This window comes from Silurus meridionalis, chromosome 2, assembly GCF_014805685.1.
Source record: "Silurus meridionalis isolate SWU-2019-XX chromosome 2, ASM1480568v1, whole genome shotgun sequence".
Classification (NCBI taxonomy): domain Eukaryota; kingdom Metazoa; phylum Chordata; class Actinopteri; order Siluriformes; family Siluridae; genus Silurus; species Silurus meridionalis.
In genome coordinates, this window is record NC_060885.1 from 12824040 (window position 1) to 12843762 (window position 19723).

Below are 19723 nucleotides of genomic sequence, written 5' to 3' on the forward strand. Positions count from 1 at the left end.
TCTATGTCATTGCACTCTGTGTTTCTCTGATCGCTTTCATCAGGAAAGGGGGGCAATATGCACGCACACACACACACACACACCCACACACACACACACACACAACTCTCTCGTATAGACATTCCCATATACAGTATGCAGCTGACAGTACAAAGAAGCACACTTTCAACTCTGTGTGTGTGTGTGTGTGTGTGTGTGTGTGTGTGTGTGTGTGTGTGTGTGTGTGAGTATGCAGCAGCCTCTGTAGAGCACTTGAAGATTTACCTGGTCTTCCTGAGTAAAAGTACTGTAGACGCTTAGACATAATTCACACACTCTCTAGTTTCTATCTCCACTTTCAGCACTCAGAGGCCCACAGCTGGCCAAACCCTGAGAGAAACACTCTCACAACAGCCTCGGGACATTCAGCCGTCCTACTGCATTATTATAGGGGTGGAAGAAATGAAAATAACCGAAACTTCAGCCTTTGGTGGGCACAAGTCACACGGCCCAAGTAGGGTAGAAATCAGGATCTGAACTATTACAAACATGCCGAGCGGACAGCCCAGTTCTTTCCAGCCTCAGCTCCAAACCCTGTGTTATTCTGATATATCAGGTTTCTTGGAACGGCTAACCAGAATAACATATTTCAAACAGGCTAACATTGATGTTGGAAGTGAATCAGACATAGTTCAAATGGATATTAAGAAGGTTGTAGACTTGGAGGAGGAACGAGTGTGGCACATATGGTTGGACAATGCAGAGAGGTAATTCTGGCTATTTTAGCCACCAGGCCTGCTGGACTTGTTTTTGTTTTGTAGATCTTGTTGCAGTTGGCTTGGGAAATTGTGACAAGATAACATTGTTTTCTGTGAGAATAAAGCTGTCCTGCAGTTGAGCAATCCCTTTGTTAAAGACAAACAATAACTGTTGATACAGTGTCTCAAAGAAAACCAAGAAAAATGCATAAAGCATGTCACCACTACAAGGTCATCAATTTGCATTATAGCTGCCTGTAAACACAAGGCAATGCCTTTCAGCACATTATCAGATGATGTCCTGTATGTATCCTCTTTCTAGAGAGCTGATAACATTCCTCTTCTCATAAGCTCGCCCCCACAGACAGAAGCCACACTCTCAGGATGTTAAACCCTGGCTGTTTTACGATGTTTAGAAAAGCTGGAGCGCACAACACACTTCTGAGGGCCTGGGTTGCCACGGGTCCAACAGATTTATAAGCGTTTAAATAACTTAACTATTTATTACGTCCAGACAAAGGAGGCAGAGACAACAGCGCAGTAACGGATGCCTGGCAGGCTCCCTATTTTCCTTTCCTTATATTCTGAGATAGTGAGTAGTCTAAACACTATCAGACCCATTCGTAACTTGTCTGAAGGATACAGTAGGATTTATGAACTTTTGTTGCATCCATGTAAGTGGGTGAGACTATACACATTTATAATAAAAGAGGGAAAGGCTCAGTGAAATGTTTCTGTTTCGCCTATGCGTCACCCAGTGTGTTTTTTGGATAATACTCTTTGACATATCTCTCAGCGACAGCTTAGGAGCAATAACTCAGCAGGCTGTGAACTTTCCTGAGAGTGAGAGTTCATGGATTTGATACAACACAAGTTGTGTGCCTGAGGTTATTCACTTTGGATATTAGATAAAAGACAGCATATACTGCAGAGGCATCAAGTGTTCAATTTGCTTCAATGGTACTTTGAGGAAAATGATTTCATTTTATTATTTTCAATGGCAAAATAAAATAAGCCAACAATTATCTGATAGTGCTGCTGACAGCAAATCTATTAACGTGCGCTAGTATGACTGATGGTGAACCATTAGTGAGAGCAAATTAGTGCTTTATTTGAAATAATTTACCTCATAAAAAAAATTTACTTTTTAAACTTTGGTAAATATGTGGTGTATACAGAGAAAATAAAAAAAAAAACAGTAAACACAAGTTGATATAAAACCCTCTAGTACAGCAAAACAGCAAGCATAAGCAACTTGGCATTTAGCATTTAGCAAACAAGCATCATGACCGCTAGACCCCTCAGCAGGTTATTTGGCTGAATGCTGGGAAACTTTTGGAAATATTGAAACATTTTTCGATATACAAGTTTTTTTCTTGTATAGTGAGTCAGGATTGCCATTACAGATTCCTAGTCTACTGCTGTCTGTAGAATAATTTTGAAAGAGAACGATTAAATATTGGTGCTCAAAGCAACGGAGATAAATGTTGAACACACACAACACTATAAGCTTACTTGAATTGATGCTATTTAACAGTTTTAACAGTTTAACAGTTTATGCAGTTTATTTAACAGTTTATGCAAATATCTTTGCATAAACTTTGGAATATATTTCCAAATATCTCGCTCTGCTCCCTTAGCCTTTGCTCTCCACATGTGGGATACTATTTTTAGCTTCACAACATTTAATATTTGGTGACCTACAGCATTGACCTGTAACTATTATAGCTCATTTTGTGCATGCTTTTATGAAGAATCTATATTATTACAATGCATTGATTGTACTTAGCAGACGCCCTTATCCAGAGCAACTCACAATTGAGCAGTTGAGGATTAAGGGTCTTGCTCAAGGGCCCAGCAGTAGCAGCTTGGTGGGATTTGAACCTATGACCTTCCGATCTAGAGTCCAATGCCTTAACCACTGAGCTACAACCGTCCTCATATAATTTGCATGCAAACAACTGAAACTTGCCACAACGATTTTTAACTGGCAGTGATATATGGAGTTCCAGATATAACAAATAAAACCATGTTTAAATTGTTTTGCTACTTTTTTTAATACATGAAAAAACTATGTACTTATAATAGGCAAAAATTTTACTATTGTAAATTGTATCTACTGAGAAGTCATCATCACCATCATTATTAATAAATATAATGTTACTACACATGGCACCTTTATAGAACCTAAAAAAAAATTTAAGTAACATACATCAAGAATGCTTTATATTGTCCCTGTCAGTTTACAGAAGAGCTATTATACAACTCATTTTAGATTTAAACAGTAACAAAAAAATACCACTGTAGCCATATTCCTGATGTGGCGTCTGTAATATGGTGTAATATGTTTCACATCACATACAGCAGTATACCCATGACATAATATACCCATAACACTGACATACTCAATATTATTCACATATCTTAATATAAAGTGTGCGACAAAAACAGCTGTATTTGCCATAATGCTCAATTTTTCTCAGCTTACTTTTCTGTATTCTTATAAGTGACTCCCAGTAAATACACAATGCAGGTAAACCATGACAACAAAATTTTCTTTGTTCCAAAACCTCTGCAGCATGCATTATAGTGAGAGAGTAAAACCTGGTGTAAGTGTAAATGCTGTATAAGCGTATCTTATTGTGCCAAAAATGCTTTTTAAGCTGCGTTCTGTGCAAAGTTGTCTGGTTTCTAATTGATTCTGATAAGGTTTGTTTTTGCCCCATCATCATTCTTTCCTCTAGCTATGCCTATGCTATATGGTTATCATAATATATCATCATCAGCTTTCTTAAATTAATACACAAAATGACACAACATATCCAAATTTGATCATTCAAATATATATTTTAAAATTGTACCACACTTTGACATTGTTATATCTTGTATTGCTCTTTTGTTCCCTTTGCTTTATCACGGTCAGGGTCAAGTGGTTCCAGAGCATATTTAGGTAACACTGGGCATAGCCAAGATGAGATGTCTGTCCATATGGACACCACGCACAAACAAATTCACACATTCCTTCACAACTGGGGCACCAATTCAACTATCAACATGCATTTGGAAAGTGGGAGAAAACTCAGACGAAAAAACAATTCCAACTGCTTCAAGCTCAGGATTAAACCAAGGACTCTGCATTTCTGCCCACTGTACCCACATGTGACCATTCTAGTAAATATTCTATAAGTTCAAATTTTCTGTGATTTAATGCTGCAAGAATAAGTTAAATGTTAGCTAAATAAAAAGAATAATTCTGTATTATTTATGAATGACATGCAAGTAATAAAACCTTTCAATGTGACAAAGTTGGAGTGAAAACTGAGGTAGGCTTATTTTTAGGACACATGAAAACATTGTTGTATTGTTCTTGTTTTAATCTAAAGTAACCTGAGCTACAGTGGTTAATTAGTTTTTCCTATTTATTCAACTTACTGTATATACAAACACAAGGTAATTCTACCCATGGGTCATGGGGAGCCTGGAGTCTATTCCAGGTAACTCGGTGATGTAGGCAGTGGAGAGGGCACAAATGTACTCCCGTTTACACAATTCGAGCAATTTCAAAATGCATGTCTTTGAACAGGAAGAAGAAACCAGATTACCCAGAGGAAACATCAAAAGCACAGAGAGTACATGCAAACTCTTAGAGGATTTGGACTCTTACCCTCACAGGAGTGAGGCGAACATGTTAGCCACTAAGCCAGTAACAGAAGCATAGAGTGCTTACTGTAAGAAAACAAAGTAGTGATTTAATGACTGTAAAGAAATGAATGTTTGAAGCAAGGACAAATGCTAACCATCTCCAGGTTTTGACTTTCCCTCTCCAGATTTCTACTTTGAAAACCCAGGGTTAGTGATGAAACCTGTGTCCAAGACCAAACGCTCAGAGAAAGCCCACAGCTATTATTGTTCACCGGCATTCTAGAGCACACGAAATAAGACTGCTAGCCTCAGGTGATCTCCACACAGAGAGATAAGTCAGTGCTGATTACCATGACTTAAGTATATGAGACCTTGCCCTGGGCTAGCGTATCATCTCTGGAACTGAAGACATAACACTTGAGATTATGTCACCTCACTTCATATCATGCCACAATGTCTACTTTTACTGTCAGTTTGGATTATAGAAAGAGTGAAAGAAAAATAGACTACAGAAAAGAAAGAGAGAGAATAAGAAAGAGAAAGCAAGAGAGTATGAGACTTTGCTGATGAGAAGGAATAGTTAACTTCAGGCATCTTCAGATGTGTCTTTTTTTATTTAGAGCTGCTTAGCTGAGATGCATGTGAACCCATGGCCGTCATGCACTGCAGATCACTTATTAGCTACAAGATTACAGAACAAGCCAAAATAGAGAAGGAGAAAATATACACTAGGATTGACAAATTCAAAATGCATTTCAAGATAATGGAGGACATGTACACAGGATGTAGGATAATGTACCAAAATAGAGACATAAATAGAAATGGGGATATGTGCATAAGTTCAGTTTTTAGTTCAAATTCGAAAATCAGCAGGCAAAATCATGAAAAAAAATTTGCAGATGTTCGAATAGAGGAAAAATAATGGAAAAATAACATTCACTGTTGCATTCAGAAAAGATGGTCAAACCTTGGAGTATGTGTGTGAGTTAGCAGTTTCAGTTGTGACTGGGAGAAAACAGGAAACGTGTGATCAGTGGCAGGTATGAGTTTGAGAACTATAATATCCAGGTTGGATTGTGATTTAGGCAAAAAAGTGGTGGCTACTGGATAGGCAGTAAAATCAGATATTCAAATGAAACAAATAAATGGGTTACTGAGATGAATGAAAAAAAGGAATGAATGCATGATCTTAGAATCATTTCAGATGTTCTCCTAATCAGGACTGCAAAATGACTAATGCTGATTGACAAGAGTAATGCTGGAGCTTGAATGTTGTCGTAAGTGTCAATAAATGCTCAAAGGACGAGACAAACTAAACCTACTGTGTTTATTTCAGAATTAGTGTTGGTTTAATATTTTCAATGTTCAAGCAGAATTTTTGAAAAACATTAACACCTCCAAGAAGGTCGAGGATCTTTTGAAAACCACTGGCTTTGGGAAATGTTAGCTTCTTGAACCCTTTTAAATGACTAATCTGGATTACAAAAAGAGACTGAATGATCCTGTTTAACCTAAGATTTAACAGCCTTATTGTTGGCATGTTTAGAAAACCACACATATATTTTGTGTCTTGAGAACTAATTCAACAAAAATCAGAAGTAATAAAAAAGTAGTGCCTGAATACCCAAGCTGCTCATCTTTCCTTAAACTGCAACATCATTTCCATATATAACTGACAGTTTCTTTTTTAATCCAAAGTCTATAAGGGAGTTACTCGGTTTCAAACCCGAGGAAAATGAAACACAACCTCATACACTTTTAGTTAGGGAAGTGAGGTGTGGGTCCTTGCATGGAAAATACTGGCGTGTGGACAGATCCTTTCCACAAGAAGTGTGTCCTCATTTGTGTGCCAAGCAGTAGCTCTGTACAGGCACATACACACGCTCTCTCTCTTTCTCTGTCGCTGTAACTGATCCTCTGTGCCAGAGCAGCTGTCAGTAAGCATTCACACACCTCCTGTCCTCAGCTGTAGCAATGCTGCACTGCATTTGGCCTTGTGTCACACACAGTTAAGACCAATATATAGCTCATAGACCAAGTCATAGTCTCTGACCACTGCTCAGAGGAGGCAGCACAGCATCAGCACACTAGACTGGCTTGAATTAAATCATAAGAATCGAAATCTGCTCAGATAACGTGATATTTTGTTTACAATCATTTTTTCAGAGCAACAATATTGTGCAGATGAGCAGGTGGTATTGTTGCCACCTTATACCTACAGGGTCCCAGGTCCAATTCTGAACTCTATGTAGACTTTCACATTGTCTGTGTGCCTGTGCAGGTTTTATCAGATCTCCTTCAATTTCCTACAGACATGCCAATTACTTGACCGGCTACAATAAAATGCAACTAGATGCAAGTGAATGTGCTGAAATTCACTGGAGCCCTAACTATGGTAGATTCCCCCTTATAAACAGTGGTGGCTCTTTTTCAACATAATATTGACCAGGATGAAGCAGTTACTTAAGCAGTGTCACCACCAAGAGTAATAATGAATACTGATTACTAAAAAGTAGTATTCAATTTAAAAAATGCATAATATACTACTAACATAGTCAGTTAATTACATACGTTCTGCCATTATATCAGTAATTTGTATTTACATAATGGCAGCATGTTTGTAATGGGTTGACTATGTTAGGACTACATCATGTAATTTTTTATATATTTTAAATGTATTCTGTGCATTTATGTACTCTGCACATAAATGAGTAAATTAGAGTGGTCATAAATGCAAAGATTGCAGAAAAGTTTACTTTGTCTGAAAACGTTAAGTTTTACTATTCAACAAACTTTAATTATGGATTTACAATGAACAATGAGCCAGAATTTCTTCGAAAAGCCCTGATTGAATGCAAAAGAAGTTTTGCAACAAATAAATAGACCTGATTTTGAAAAAATAACACTTAACACTTCCACCTATTGCCTGCCGCACTTCTGAAGGTAGGTTTCAGTTCATTCTGGTATAGATCTATCAGTGATATTGTTTTTGTCAGTGTTATGTGGCCAGTGTGAGTCATTATAATATGCATGAGGGCTGCAGCATTCTATGCATCTTCCTCTATAGTGTTGTTACGATGACCTAATGGTTTTTAGCATGCCACAGTTAATTAGACTTATTCAGCCATGGTTAAATTAGGTTTATTAAAATATTATTATTATTAATATTCTAGTTATTATTAATATTAATAATACTGCAGTGCAATAACATTACTAATAATATTAACTGCTTAGGTGAACAACACTTAGCTTAAATATAAACACTTAACCCCCTCTATATATCTATCTGCCGTTCTTTCTGTCTGTCTGTCTTTCTATCTATAAAGAAAAACAGAATAGCAACAATGAATAAATTACATACATGTAACTCATGTATTGTATCACTGAAATAACTAATAGAACAACAGTAACATGCATAGATCCCCAGCTAGGCACAAAATGTAAATGACAAGAAAGCCCAAACATTCATAAAGCCTTGAATAATAAATCAACAAAAGTCTAGAAGTCTGCATGAAAAAGACAAGCGCATCCAGCAAAGAAAAAAATAATTGGGCAGCTATTTGTCCAAAGCAGAACTGACACATGCCTCTGCCTCTACCACAAGTGTCTGCTAAAGTAAACATGTATGAACAGAAGCCAATTAACAGTAAACAATAAAAAGGGGTGCACAATCAAAACATTTCCACAATTCTTTATGCATGTGTGCTACAAACACTCCAGATGAACTTTCACAACTGGCAGCCATTGCTATCCTTTCATGTTACATCACAGTCTCAGTTCAAAAAGGTGCAAAGCAAGCATGCCTCCCTTTTTTTGGAAGAATGCATAACGACACTGTATGTATCATGCATTAGGGATGTTCCCAGTTTTTGTTAATATCCACTGAGAGAATTCAATAAATATAAATTAATCACATTGGCCTGGTATTTCTAAACTCTACACTGCAGTCTGCACATGAATACACAGTTCGAAGTTTACCAAATTATATGAGTGGGAAGGTCTGTTCTGTCATTTCATAATGCTAGTCAAAAGAAACTCAAATATAAAGTCGCTTCTAGAATGGAATTACCTACCTGACTGATTATAGCTGATTATAGCATGATGATTTAATAAATGTGGCAATACATTGAACTAATAGTTAATATTTAAAGGCATTTCATAATACAATTATGTCAGCTTCCCGAGAAAATACAGGCTGTAGTATAAACATGAACAATGCTCAAACACAGTACATGTTTATTGACTTTGCCTGAAGAATATTGTTACTCTAAAAATTCCACAGTTTAATCACCATTAAGTCTTTTGAAATAGAGGTGAACGTGTTGTTAAATGAGTAAAGTCAACCTCAGCCTGTTCAAGCCCGTTATCAAATGAGTAAATATCCCTCTGACTAATCAGCACACCAAATGCAAACACGATCCAACAACATTCTCTGTAACCCAGCATGTCTTCATTTTAATAATCATGGCAATAATTTAATCTTCACCAATAAATCAAATGAGATTGCCTCTTCAGTCTGTTGCTCTTACAAAATGGGGGCATCCTGCTCCAAGCACTCAAAGGAGCAATAATGTCAGCATGCTAACGAGGATAATGCAGCACCCCAGGGTCTAAGGGCAATAAATGTGAAAATGAAGGACACCAAAGGGAGGCATTAGTACACAGCCAGAGGAGTGAACAGTCCAGTCAGCTTACCTCTGGCCATATGCACACTTCCCTCTCTAAGCTGTTTATTTTTTCACTGTGTGGAAACAAAAGTGAGACAAGGGTGGCCACTTTAGTTTGATAAAAGGTCACACTTCCTAGTGCAGGAACAAGACTTCCTGGCCAGCTAAGACGAAAACATAGGATCAAATTTCCAGCCAGAGGTCAAGTACATACGCATTGGTATGAACAAATATACATACAGGTTACACCTTAAAAGCAGAAGTATTTATTAGAGGTAAAGTAACTTTAATTGTCTTTAAATGGTAATAAAACTTGTTAGAATCTCAATACCAAAAAATAAAATTTCTCTGAAAAAAAATGGAGAACAAATTAAAACAGTTTTGTAGAATTAAAAACAACAGCACCACCAATAAACATAAGTATAAACACACAAAATGGCACAGATGAAATAAGAGCTGGGGCTGATATCTTTCTAGCCCAGACAGTAGATTTACATAGTCTGTTTCTGACAGTTGTGAAACATACTTTTAACATCATTAGATTTTATATTATATATATATATATATATATATATATATATATATATATATATATATATATATATATATATATATAGTGAGAGAACCACAGAAGGGTTTACAAGCTTGGAGTTTGTTATAAGTAATTTATATATAAGCTTGTTATAAGTAATTTGATGATATATTGCAATGATATAATCTGATGCCTCCAGCCATAACACATTGTCAGTTGTAAAGAAGATCTTGTGAAGCAGTGAATTATGCTGTACAAAAATTAATTAATAAAAAAATGAACAAAGTGGATTACTGTCTTAATCACTGTTGCCTTAGAGAATAAACTGACTAAGCATACTGTCCAAACCAGAGACAAATTACATAAAGAGACATGTTTCAGAGACATAAAGGAACATGAAAGCGTTTATAACTATAATAAAAAGTGAAGCATTAATGTCCAGTTGTGCCACTTTAAAAATTATTTACAGCACAAAATACAAAAAAATTAAAATTTGAAACCCTTTCAGATGTCACAGCTGGGGAAACATGAGCAATATTACTACAAACTTGTCTAAAAAGCTGCAGTTGACTTAGTCACATTCTAAAGCATTCCTTTACACCTACATTTGCAGACCACATGAGAAAGTGCTAATCAGATAAATGAGCAGCATATAATAGTACACATCTGCTATTTAAATTTGTGCAGCCTGGCCAGTAGCAAGCAAGCATGGGAGCATGAAAGCCATCAAAACCTATAAAATAAGCATTTATAGGCTGAGCAATGTTCATATCTGGCTCTCTCCTGAATGTGTTCAGACACATTAAGTAGTCTGACATACAAGCATCTCTACAATCCAGATCATATACATACCGTATTTTTCGAACTATAAGCCGCTACTTTTTTCCCACGTTTTGAACCCCGCGACTTAAACAATGAAGCGGTTAATTTATGAATTTTCCTGGGTTTTTCCCGGTTTCACAAACTTCAAGCCAAAAAACTGAACCCCATAACATTAGACCAATGAAATTTCCGAATGGAAACGAGAAAACGGACCTCACCTGTGTTCTGAGCTGCACGGCATCGGGAGAAAAAACTTCCATAGGGTGATTTTTTAAACGCACAACGATGCCAAAAGATAAAATCCCGAGAGAAATAGTGAAAGGAAGGAGGAAGACAGTGAACAATGACTTTTTCGTTCGGCTGCTGTTTAGATACAAGCAGTTATAACGTGTTGAGTCAGGGTCAAGCGCTCGCTTCTGGCATGCTATTCCCAAAATACCGCTATGCTCCTAAAGGAAGCTCAACATATTTCACCCGTTACACCGTGTGTAACATGTCTTTCGTTAAAGCCTGTGTAAAGTACATTAGTGGAGACTGTGGCGTATAGACAGGTGCAGCTAAATTATGTTAAAAATAAAAATATTTGTAAAATTCAGTGGGTGTGGCTTATATATGGGTACGCTTTATAGTCCGGAAATTACGGTAAGTTTGACATGTAAGTGTTTTCACAACAACATTCATTCATTCATTCATCTTCAATATCAATATCTTCGTCAATATTTTATCATGGTCAGGGTCACAGTGGCACCAAAGAGCCAATCATAAGAACACTGGCACTGATCAAAGACTGCAGCTTTAGTGAGATGCCAGCTCAATGCCAGGCACCATGAAAACACAATTCGTTCGCCTTTACACTCCTGAGGCAAAGTAAAACCTCCTGGTTGCGTGGGTTTTGGAGTTGGGAAAAAAAACAACGTATAAGAGACCCACAAGGACAGATGTGTACACATTAAAGCCCCAGACAACAGTCATAGCTCAGAATCAAACCCAAGAACTTGGAGCTGTGAGGCAGCAATGCTACCTACTGCACCACCTTCACATGCTGCTATATATGGAAATAGATGGTCTATAATTTTCCATGCAGGGTGTGTTCCTACCCCATACTCAGTGTTCCTGGGACAGGCTCCAGATTCCCTCTGACCAGGAAAAGCGGTTAAAAAAATATATACTATAATTACAATATTTCTTCAAGTACATGGTCAGTGCCTGCATACTGCAAAGCACATGCACAGTATATTACATAGACCATGTTGGAGATAAGTTTGCCGGGACAGTCAGTTATTAATTTGTCATTGCCCAGCACACAGATAACAGGTATCAATGGAATGTTATCATGATCGTCACCTGCTGCTATTATATGATGCTGTGTGTGTACATTTATATATAAGGTACAACAATGTATAAGATGTATAAGGTATATAACAATGTACAACAATGTAAGGTATACACACATACCTTAGTTTCAAACCTAAACTTGCGCATTTATATATTTTTGCCTATAAATGTGTATGAAATTATTCCCAATAGTCTATTCTCTTTATTTTATAGCTTTTCTTTGTTTCAACCAAGTGTCTGTTAACTTTAGTTTTCTATCCAATCAGATTTTAGCTGTTACATTACATGTTGCCAGGGTCAAATGAATCTGCTGTGAGCCTTCACAATCAAAATGCTGTGAGCCTACACATTTTTTTAAGCTGTTGATTTAATCAATTATATTGTAAGTTGGCCACACCAAGGCCATCTATCAGGCATACAATAACATCTGCATTTTCACAGCCACTGATTGGATGGTCAGAGGCATACTTGTCAAAGCTCGCAAACAACATCTGAGCAAACTGTACAAACTCAATTATATTTGGATATATTGTGAATATTATATAGAATGAATGTTATTTTCTACAGCTAGAAACCCAATGAACACAATTCTTGGTGGTGTGATGCTCCTTAATACTGTAACTGTAGCTTGTTTTATCCTGTTTCCAAATACAGCTGCCTGCTCTACTCCACTCCAGACATCAGCCAAGCCATCAAGCCCAATTAAGCATTAACACAGCTGATGAGCCTGCTAATTCATTTAGGATTTGTTACCCCACTGACAAATTAATATTGATACTAAATGTATGTTATTATCAAAAAAATAACCAGGCTGCTAATGTAGCAGTTACATTAAATTTTTTCTAAATAAACTAAACAACTAATTTGACTTGTGTTACAGCGAAAAAATGATGAATCAGATGAATCATATACAATACAGTCCAATAATGCCAATAAAGTTACTCTGAGGAAAATTACTTCAGCAAATTAAAACTTCACAATAACCCACTCTGCAGGGAATCAACTGTCTAAGCAGGAGATCGGCCATAATGCACCCGTAACACTGTACTCAAGGAGCAAGAGATTTTTCTGTTTATGTTATTAGGCATCCATTTACATGTTCTCATGAGATTATTCTGTAGTGTCTCGCTCTGTATAGCAGGCACTGAAGTAGCTTTGTTTAGAATATTAGGCAGTCAACAGAAAAAGAGAAATAATTTGTTAATTAATGAGCCTTTTAATAACTCATTGCTGGTTGATTTTTTTTCTGTCCTAAAAGTAGCTATGCACTGAATTCCACCATCATTAATGTAATGTACATTAATATGTAAAAACTTCGCAAAAGATACAACAGCACAGTAAAGAGAAAGTGAAGCAATTAAGTGCAAAAAATATTCAAACCAATATATATATATATGGTTTTATATATATATATATATATATATATATATATATATATATATATATATATATATATATATATATATATATATATTCAAACCAATATATATATATATATATATATATATATATATATATATATATATATATATATATATATATATATATATATACATACATATTTTTACCACTACTTACTGTTTTTCTAGTTGTTATAATTATTATTTGCCTAACTGTTATGATCTGGTGTTATTTTTTTGCAAACATAAACAATGAAGATTTTGACAAGCAGGTTGTTTTTTATTCTTTGAAACTATGCTTCTCAAATTGCTATCAAGGGAAGCACTGCCAAGGGTCAATAAATACTTTAATTCTATTTTATTTGTAGTGTTATTACAGTACAGTGGTAATTACAAAACAACATGATTTGTATTTGCCCATGTTTTAACATAATGTCTGAATACTTTTTGCTCACTGGATTTGTTTTTGTAAAACATAAACCTCAATTACTTTTTGGTTACATCAATCACTACAAAAGACAGAAATGTGCTAAATTTCAAAAACAAGTGTCTGTATACTTTTTTCCCCTATAGCTGTAAATTAGACCTGCTCTATTGAATCCAATCTTCATTAAAAGGCCATTCTATACATTTTTTCAATATGTTTTTTCTGCGAATGTACATCTCAAGTGCACTATGGCTCCAATAAAGAGCTACAAAATTATTATAAACATTTATATAATATGCCTAATATTTGAATGATCACAATTATGAGGTGTTACAGTGTTAAAAAATGTATGTTGACTGGGTCTGTAGAATTAATTTGACTTTTTAAAGAATTTCCAAAAAAATAAAAAGTTATTGAATCCCTGTTTTAAGGTGTTATATTTCCCCTACACAAAACCCATGCATCAATCAATCCATTCAACATCCAATGTTCTCTGCATTCTTCAGCTCCTCCACCCATATGCCCTCCCGTGTTGCTCTCAGTAGACTCACAGTGAGGTGGTGGTGCTGAGCAGCGCGCGGGGCTCGAGCGTGTCCGTCAGATCCGCATCATCACACGCCACCGTGACGCGCGCGCTGCGCCGGTTTAGCGCCCCGGAGCGCTCTGCTGCACACTCGCAGCTCTCCACGGTGAGGTCGGGGCAGTGTCTCCTGCTCGCCACGCTCATCCTCCACAACGCGACCAGAGCGAAAACCACGCTTACTGCTTTCATGGTGGAGTATCGTGTGTGATTTTTTCTGTGGTTTTTTTTTTTTTTTTTTGTTAAGTTATTTCTCCCCAACCTGGGAGGTCGTAACCGACCATCTCACGCGCAAATCACATAACATGCAGGTTCGGCGACCGTGCACGGATGACACTTTGCTTTCCAGAGCCTGAACATCTCCACAACACACTGCGCGTGAACTCTTACTGCCGCGCATGTCCTCGAGGAGTCACTTACAATACAACTTGGCAAAAGTTCGTATTCCCTCGTTGAATAAACTTGTAAAAAAAAAAAACTTTGCTTAGATTTCAGTGAGCAGATTTTGCTTAAATGCAGTGCAACCTCCTTGGAAGAAACCGATCCGATTTTAGTCGTGTGTGTTTCAGGGAAGTTCTCTAGTCAACAGGTGGTCGGAGTGAAAGATGCAGCGCCTGCACGCGCTTTCTGTCCCGAGTGAGCGCTCGGCATGATAGGCCCCGCCCATAAAGACCATAAACGGAAGTGCTGTACATTCCTATTGGCTCCACAGTAACCACGGGATTTAAATCCGCCCTGGCGGCCAAGTGAAGGCGTGTGGATACGACACTATAAGTGCAGTAGAGAGATTTTCATTACTTTTTAGACCTAATACTGTTTTTCCTCAGGTGGAAATGTATCTGAACATTAAAAATGCAGTTATTCTGATTTTAGAATAATTAAAGTAATATTAATTCCTTTGTTTGGTTTATTATGGTCAGAGAGGTGGCAAATCCTGAACCTGCTCTGGAACCTGGGGCATGGAGACACTTAAAGACAACAATCACAGGGCCATGCATACACATACCACACATATATATATTCCTTCATACCTAAGAACATTTACAGTAGCCAAAACCATTTGCATGTTTTTTTCCCGAAATAGAAGGAAAACAGAGCCCAGAGGAAACCCACACAGACTTAAAAGGCAAATCCTCACACAAACAATAACACAAGCTCAGGATCAAACCAGAGAACCTTGAGCTATGCAACCAACTGCACTGTGCCACAAGACCTTTCCATTCCTGTGACATTTTTTTCATTGTTTTTCATATTGTTTGCAACAGAAATATTATGACTAATCACAAGCTAAATGCAGTCAATTCATTCGAAACCTGAATGATTACCCAAACACAACTGTCAGCTTTTGGTGTAATTAATCTAGCCTGTCTTATTACAATTTATAGATTTTTCCATTTACATTGGCAGACCTTATTCAGAGTGACACCATTATTTCATGTAAACAACTGAGCAGTTAAGGATGGTGGTGCTGGGATTTAAACTCACGACCTTCCAATCCAAAGTTTAACGTCTTAACAAGTAAACCACAATTTCCTGACACTTTTTGCTGACACTTTATCGTGCTTTGGAGGCAATTATTGGTTCGTAATGATCGAGTTTCCATTATGAGTGCCAGGCTTAATCTAATAAGGGATATTGCCAGGATTATTTGATTAGAAATTCAGATTAATGTAATGTAAAGTTTTCAGTTTTTTAGATGTAGTACTAAATTGCATTGCAGCTAAAAGTTTAGATTAATATCTTATTAATATAATATAATAGCTTAGTTTTGTTTTCGGTTCTCTATGGCTGATAGTATTTGCAATATGTTGAATAAACCGGAGTCTAAATGAAAAGTGTTTTTAATAATAATCCTAGTGTAGAGAATATTAAAAAGAAGAATATAAATAATATATATAATTTATGACAGACAAGCCCACTGTGTTGTCTTTGTGTCTTGAAATGAAGCAGGTTTACTCAAAAACTATTCATTTTGACAAAATTGCATTTACGGTACACACTATTTATTTCCATTGAATTTGACTTAGACTATGAGTTGAGCCTAGTGCAGTAGAGCGATGGCTGTGTGTGTTAACCACAGCTAGATGATGTTGTATGTATGTGAGGTAATATAAAAAGATTAAGAGAGTCAGAAGCTTTAACAGCTGGTTTAGCTCCAAAAGTCATAAAGGGAAAAGAGCTTCCCATGAGTGAATAGAGTTTGCAGGGTGTACACTCATAGAGAGCAAAAAAAAAAAAAAGCAAAAAAAAGAGAAAAATTGTTTTTAAAAAAGGAGGGGAGAGTTCAAGGAATGTAAAGTGACCAATCTGCAAACATACTCTGATTTCTTCATTCTTCTCTGCATGAAAATCAACAAATTAAATGATCTACTGTATTCATGTAACTAAAATTCTTACTTCATTTTCCCTGTACCAAAAACGTACATTAGGCTTTGCGTTACTTTCACATTTTGTCACTCCCCTGGCTGCGCAGAGTGGTTGTTTACACAGATGTATGTTCACCTCTTCAGCTTTGGAAGTTCATCAAGGGAATCATCCCACCTTCCCGTCTGAGGCAAAGTTGGAAATATGCATACAGTTCACATCATCTCCTGAAATGATGAATCACTACTCCGAGAAAAAACAGGGAGAAGTTGCTGGATCCTGGCCACCGGTGTTCAGTCAGCTATCAGCTTTTCACTAATGAGAACCAGAATCTTCATCGCTACATAATGTGTTGCAAGTATTAGGTTTTGTCTCAGTGCTTTTGTCATTTTGATTTACTTGACACATCAACAAACAGCTATGTAACCCAAAAGTTACAAAAACATCTTCAGACATTAACAAAAGAAAGAAAATTACATATTTGAGATTTTGAGATATATATACAAATTTTTTTTATATAAAAGAGACCCAAATACTTAGGCAATGATCAGTGCACACAGTTTTACATCAAAGCCAAAAATTCTAAAGAAGATAATGGTTCTTATGAAATAATACAATAAAATATAGCATTTGATTTAATGCACTTATTAAAAAATAACATATATTTATGCTTGATAGCATGTAAATGTATAAAAATCTCCTTTATAAAGTTACGAATTTAAAACACACATGTAAACTCAAGTAAACTCTCTGACATCATATCAACAAAAAATATTAATTAGTGTGATACATTACATGTAAACATTGTAAACAGTAACATAAATATAAGTCAGTTACATTAAAAAAAAATACAGATAAAAAATAAAACTACAAACCTCAGAGTTGGTATTGGTTTTAAAACTGAAGTGGGCATGGTCTTAACTGAATCCAAATGAAACATCGACAGAAAAAAAGCACATAATGCACATAAACTGCAACATACAATTTTCCAAGTTAAGGATCAAATCAGGAAACTCCACCATAATAATACTATTAATAAATGGTCTCAACTTTTAAAATCCTGCTCAGAGGTATTATTTTTGTTTTTGTGACTTACAATTAGTTCATTCTACTTCTCAAAACCTTGACCAGGCAGATACTAAGGATTAATTAAGAAAATATATCTCATATCTGACCATTTGATTGGACCCACACATTTGATTGAACCTAGGAAAAATCTTAATCAGATACTCTGTCAAATTTTCTAGCAAGCTATTGTAAAACTGGTACTATTCATATCTGTATTTGTAATATTTTAAAGTATATTTTGTTAATTTATTTTTATAATTTGTTCATATTTGTTTTTTTGCCACTAGTACACCATAATGAAGCTTGAAAAGGTGTCAGTGATAAAAAAACAACAATAAGCAGTCGCTTTCACTGAGGTATGAATTCAAGCTTCTCCACATGGATAGTCTGTTCACCAAATGATACCCTAAAAATGACAGCAAAGATGAGCAGAATCGCACTTCCTTCAGGCAGGGGTCTTTGTGTGATAAAAGGACTTTTGATAGGTTTTGGTTCCACACATAATGACTGTCTAATCTTCTTCCAGCAGGAGGAACTGTGATAGCATGTAACGCTGGGGACTTGAAACATGTGCAGCAGAGACACTGGCTTACACCCTGACAAGTACATAACACATGAGTGAGTTCACATGAGAACACGTGGATGCAAATCTGTCAGTTCTTAAAACAATCATTTGAAATATCTAAGGACCCTAAATGAAACATTAGGCAAAATAAAAAGGCTCCAACAGCTTGTAGTCTAATGATAAATTTTAACATGCAACAATAAAAAACATTATCAGACATTTACAGTGTTGTTTTGAGTGACATTATTGGAACACAAGAATGCTTTTTAAATCATGTGCAGCAGACAGCCTAATTTCAACTCCCTACAAATGCACAGATCAAGAATATAAATATTTTCAAGTACTCTAGCCATGTAATTACCTTCCAGGCTGCAAAAGTTAAAGCATCGATTTTGATTGGCCATAGCACTGCTGAATTCTTAAATCTGATTAGTCATAAGGTATTCATTCACTTTCCTTAATACAATAGTATACAAATGCATTCATACGGGCAGGTTATCATTTCTATAGTAACAGAAAATATATAGCTACATTAATGTGAGTGATTACAGGAAGTACCATTTGTCATGGATGTTGCACAAAATTAAATGTAATAAATGTGAAAAAGTTATTGTTCATAGATTGCTGTGGTAACAGAGGAATAAAACACTTAAGGATATGCTGTTACAAAATATTAACCAACTAACTACTTAACCACAAGCTAGTGCACTCTTAGTGCCGGTCCCAAGCCCGGATAAACAGGAGGGCTGCATTAGGAAGGGCATCGAGCGTAAAAGATGTGCCAAATCAAATATGCTGATCACGATTCAGAATTTCATACCGGATCGGTCCCGGGTTACTACGCCACAGGTTTTGTTAGCCAACAGGGTACTGGTGAAAATTGGGCTACTGTTGGCCAAAGGAGGAGAAGGAGAGGAGGAAGACATCTACAGAGACAGCAGGAAAAGGAGAAGTAGAGGAGAGTGGAGGTTCGGGTTGGTACTATAAATGTTGGTACTATGACTGGTAAAGGAGAAAGAGGTTGGCAAAACAGAATTGAGATTGACAGAGTGATTAGAAAAGTAGGCAGGAGCACAATAAAATGCGGCAGCAGGTGAAGAGGGATGTGGCAAAAGCCGAGGAAAAGGCCTATGAGAAGCTGTATAAGAAGTTGGACACTAAGGAAGGAGAAAAGGATTTACACCGATTGGCCAGACAGAGGGACAAAGCTGGGAAGGATGTGTTGCAAGTTAAAGCAATTAAGGATGGAGATGGAAATGTGTTTACTAGTGAGGAGAGTGTGTTGACAAGATGGAGGAAGTATTTTGAGCAGCTGATGAACAAGGAAAATGAAATCGAGAGAAGGTTGTATGGTGTGGAGATGGTGAAGCAGGAAGTGAATAGGATTAGTAAGGAGAAAGTGAGAGCAGCGATTAAGAGGATGAAGAGTGGAAAGTCGGTTAGACCAAATGACATACCAGTAAAAGCACAGAGATGTGTTTAAAGTTGATCAGTCACACCATGAAGTTATGGGAAAGAGTAGTGGAAGCCAGGCTGTGAGAAGAGGTGACCATCTGTGAGCAACAGTATGGTTTCATGCCGAGG

At 36.5% G+C, this 19723-nt stretch overlaps 1 protein-coding gene across 2 annotated transcripts in view; it reads right to left on the reverse strand.

Annotated features, from left to right (window-relative positions):
- Nucleotides 1-14794, reverse strand: part of LOC124400432 (adhesion G protein-coupled receptor A3) — a 191196-nt gene extending 176402 nt beyond the window's left edge. Inside the window, exon 1 of one of the 2 annotated variants that reach the window (XM_046872263.1) lies at nt 14114-14794. In XM_046872263.1, coding sequence (XP_046728219.1) covers nt 14114-14334 — 221 coding nt within the window. In that variant the 5' untranslated portion in view covers nt 14335-14794. The remainder of the gene's footprint in view (nt 1-14113) is intronic. The other variant, XM_046872272.1, reaches the window with a different exon arrangement.
- Nucleotides 14795-19723: the final 4929 nt, after the last annotated feature.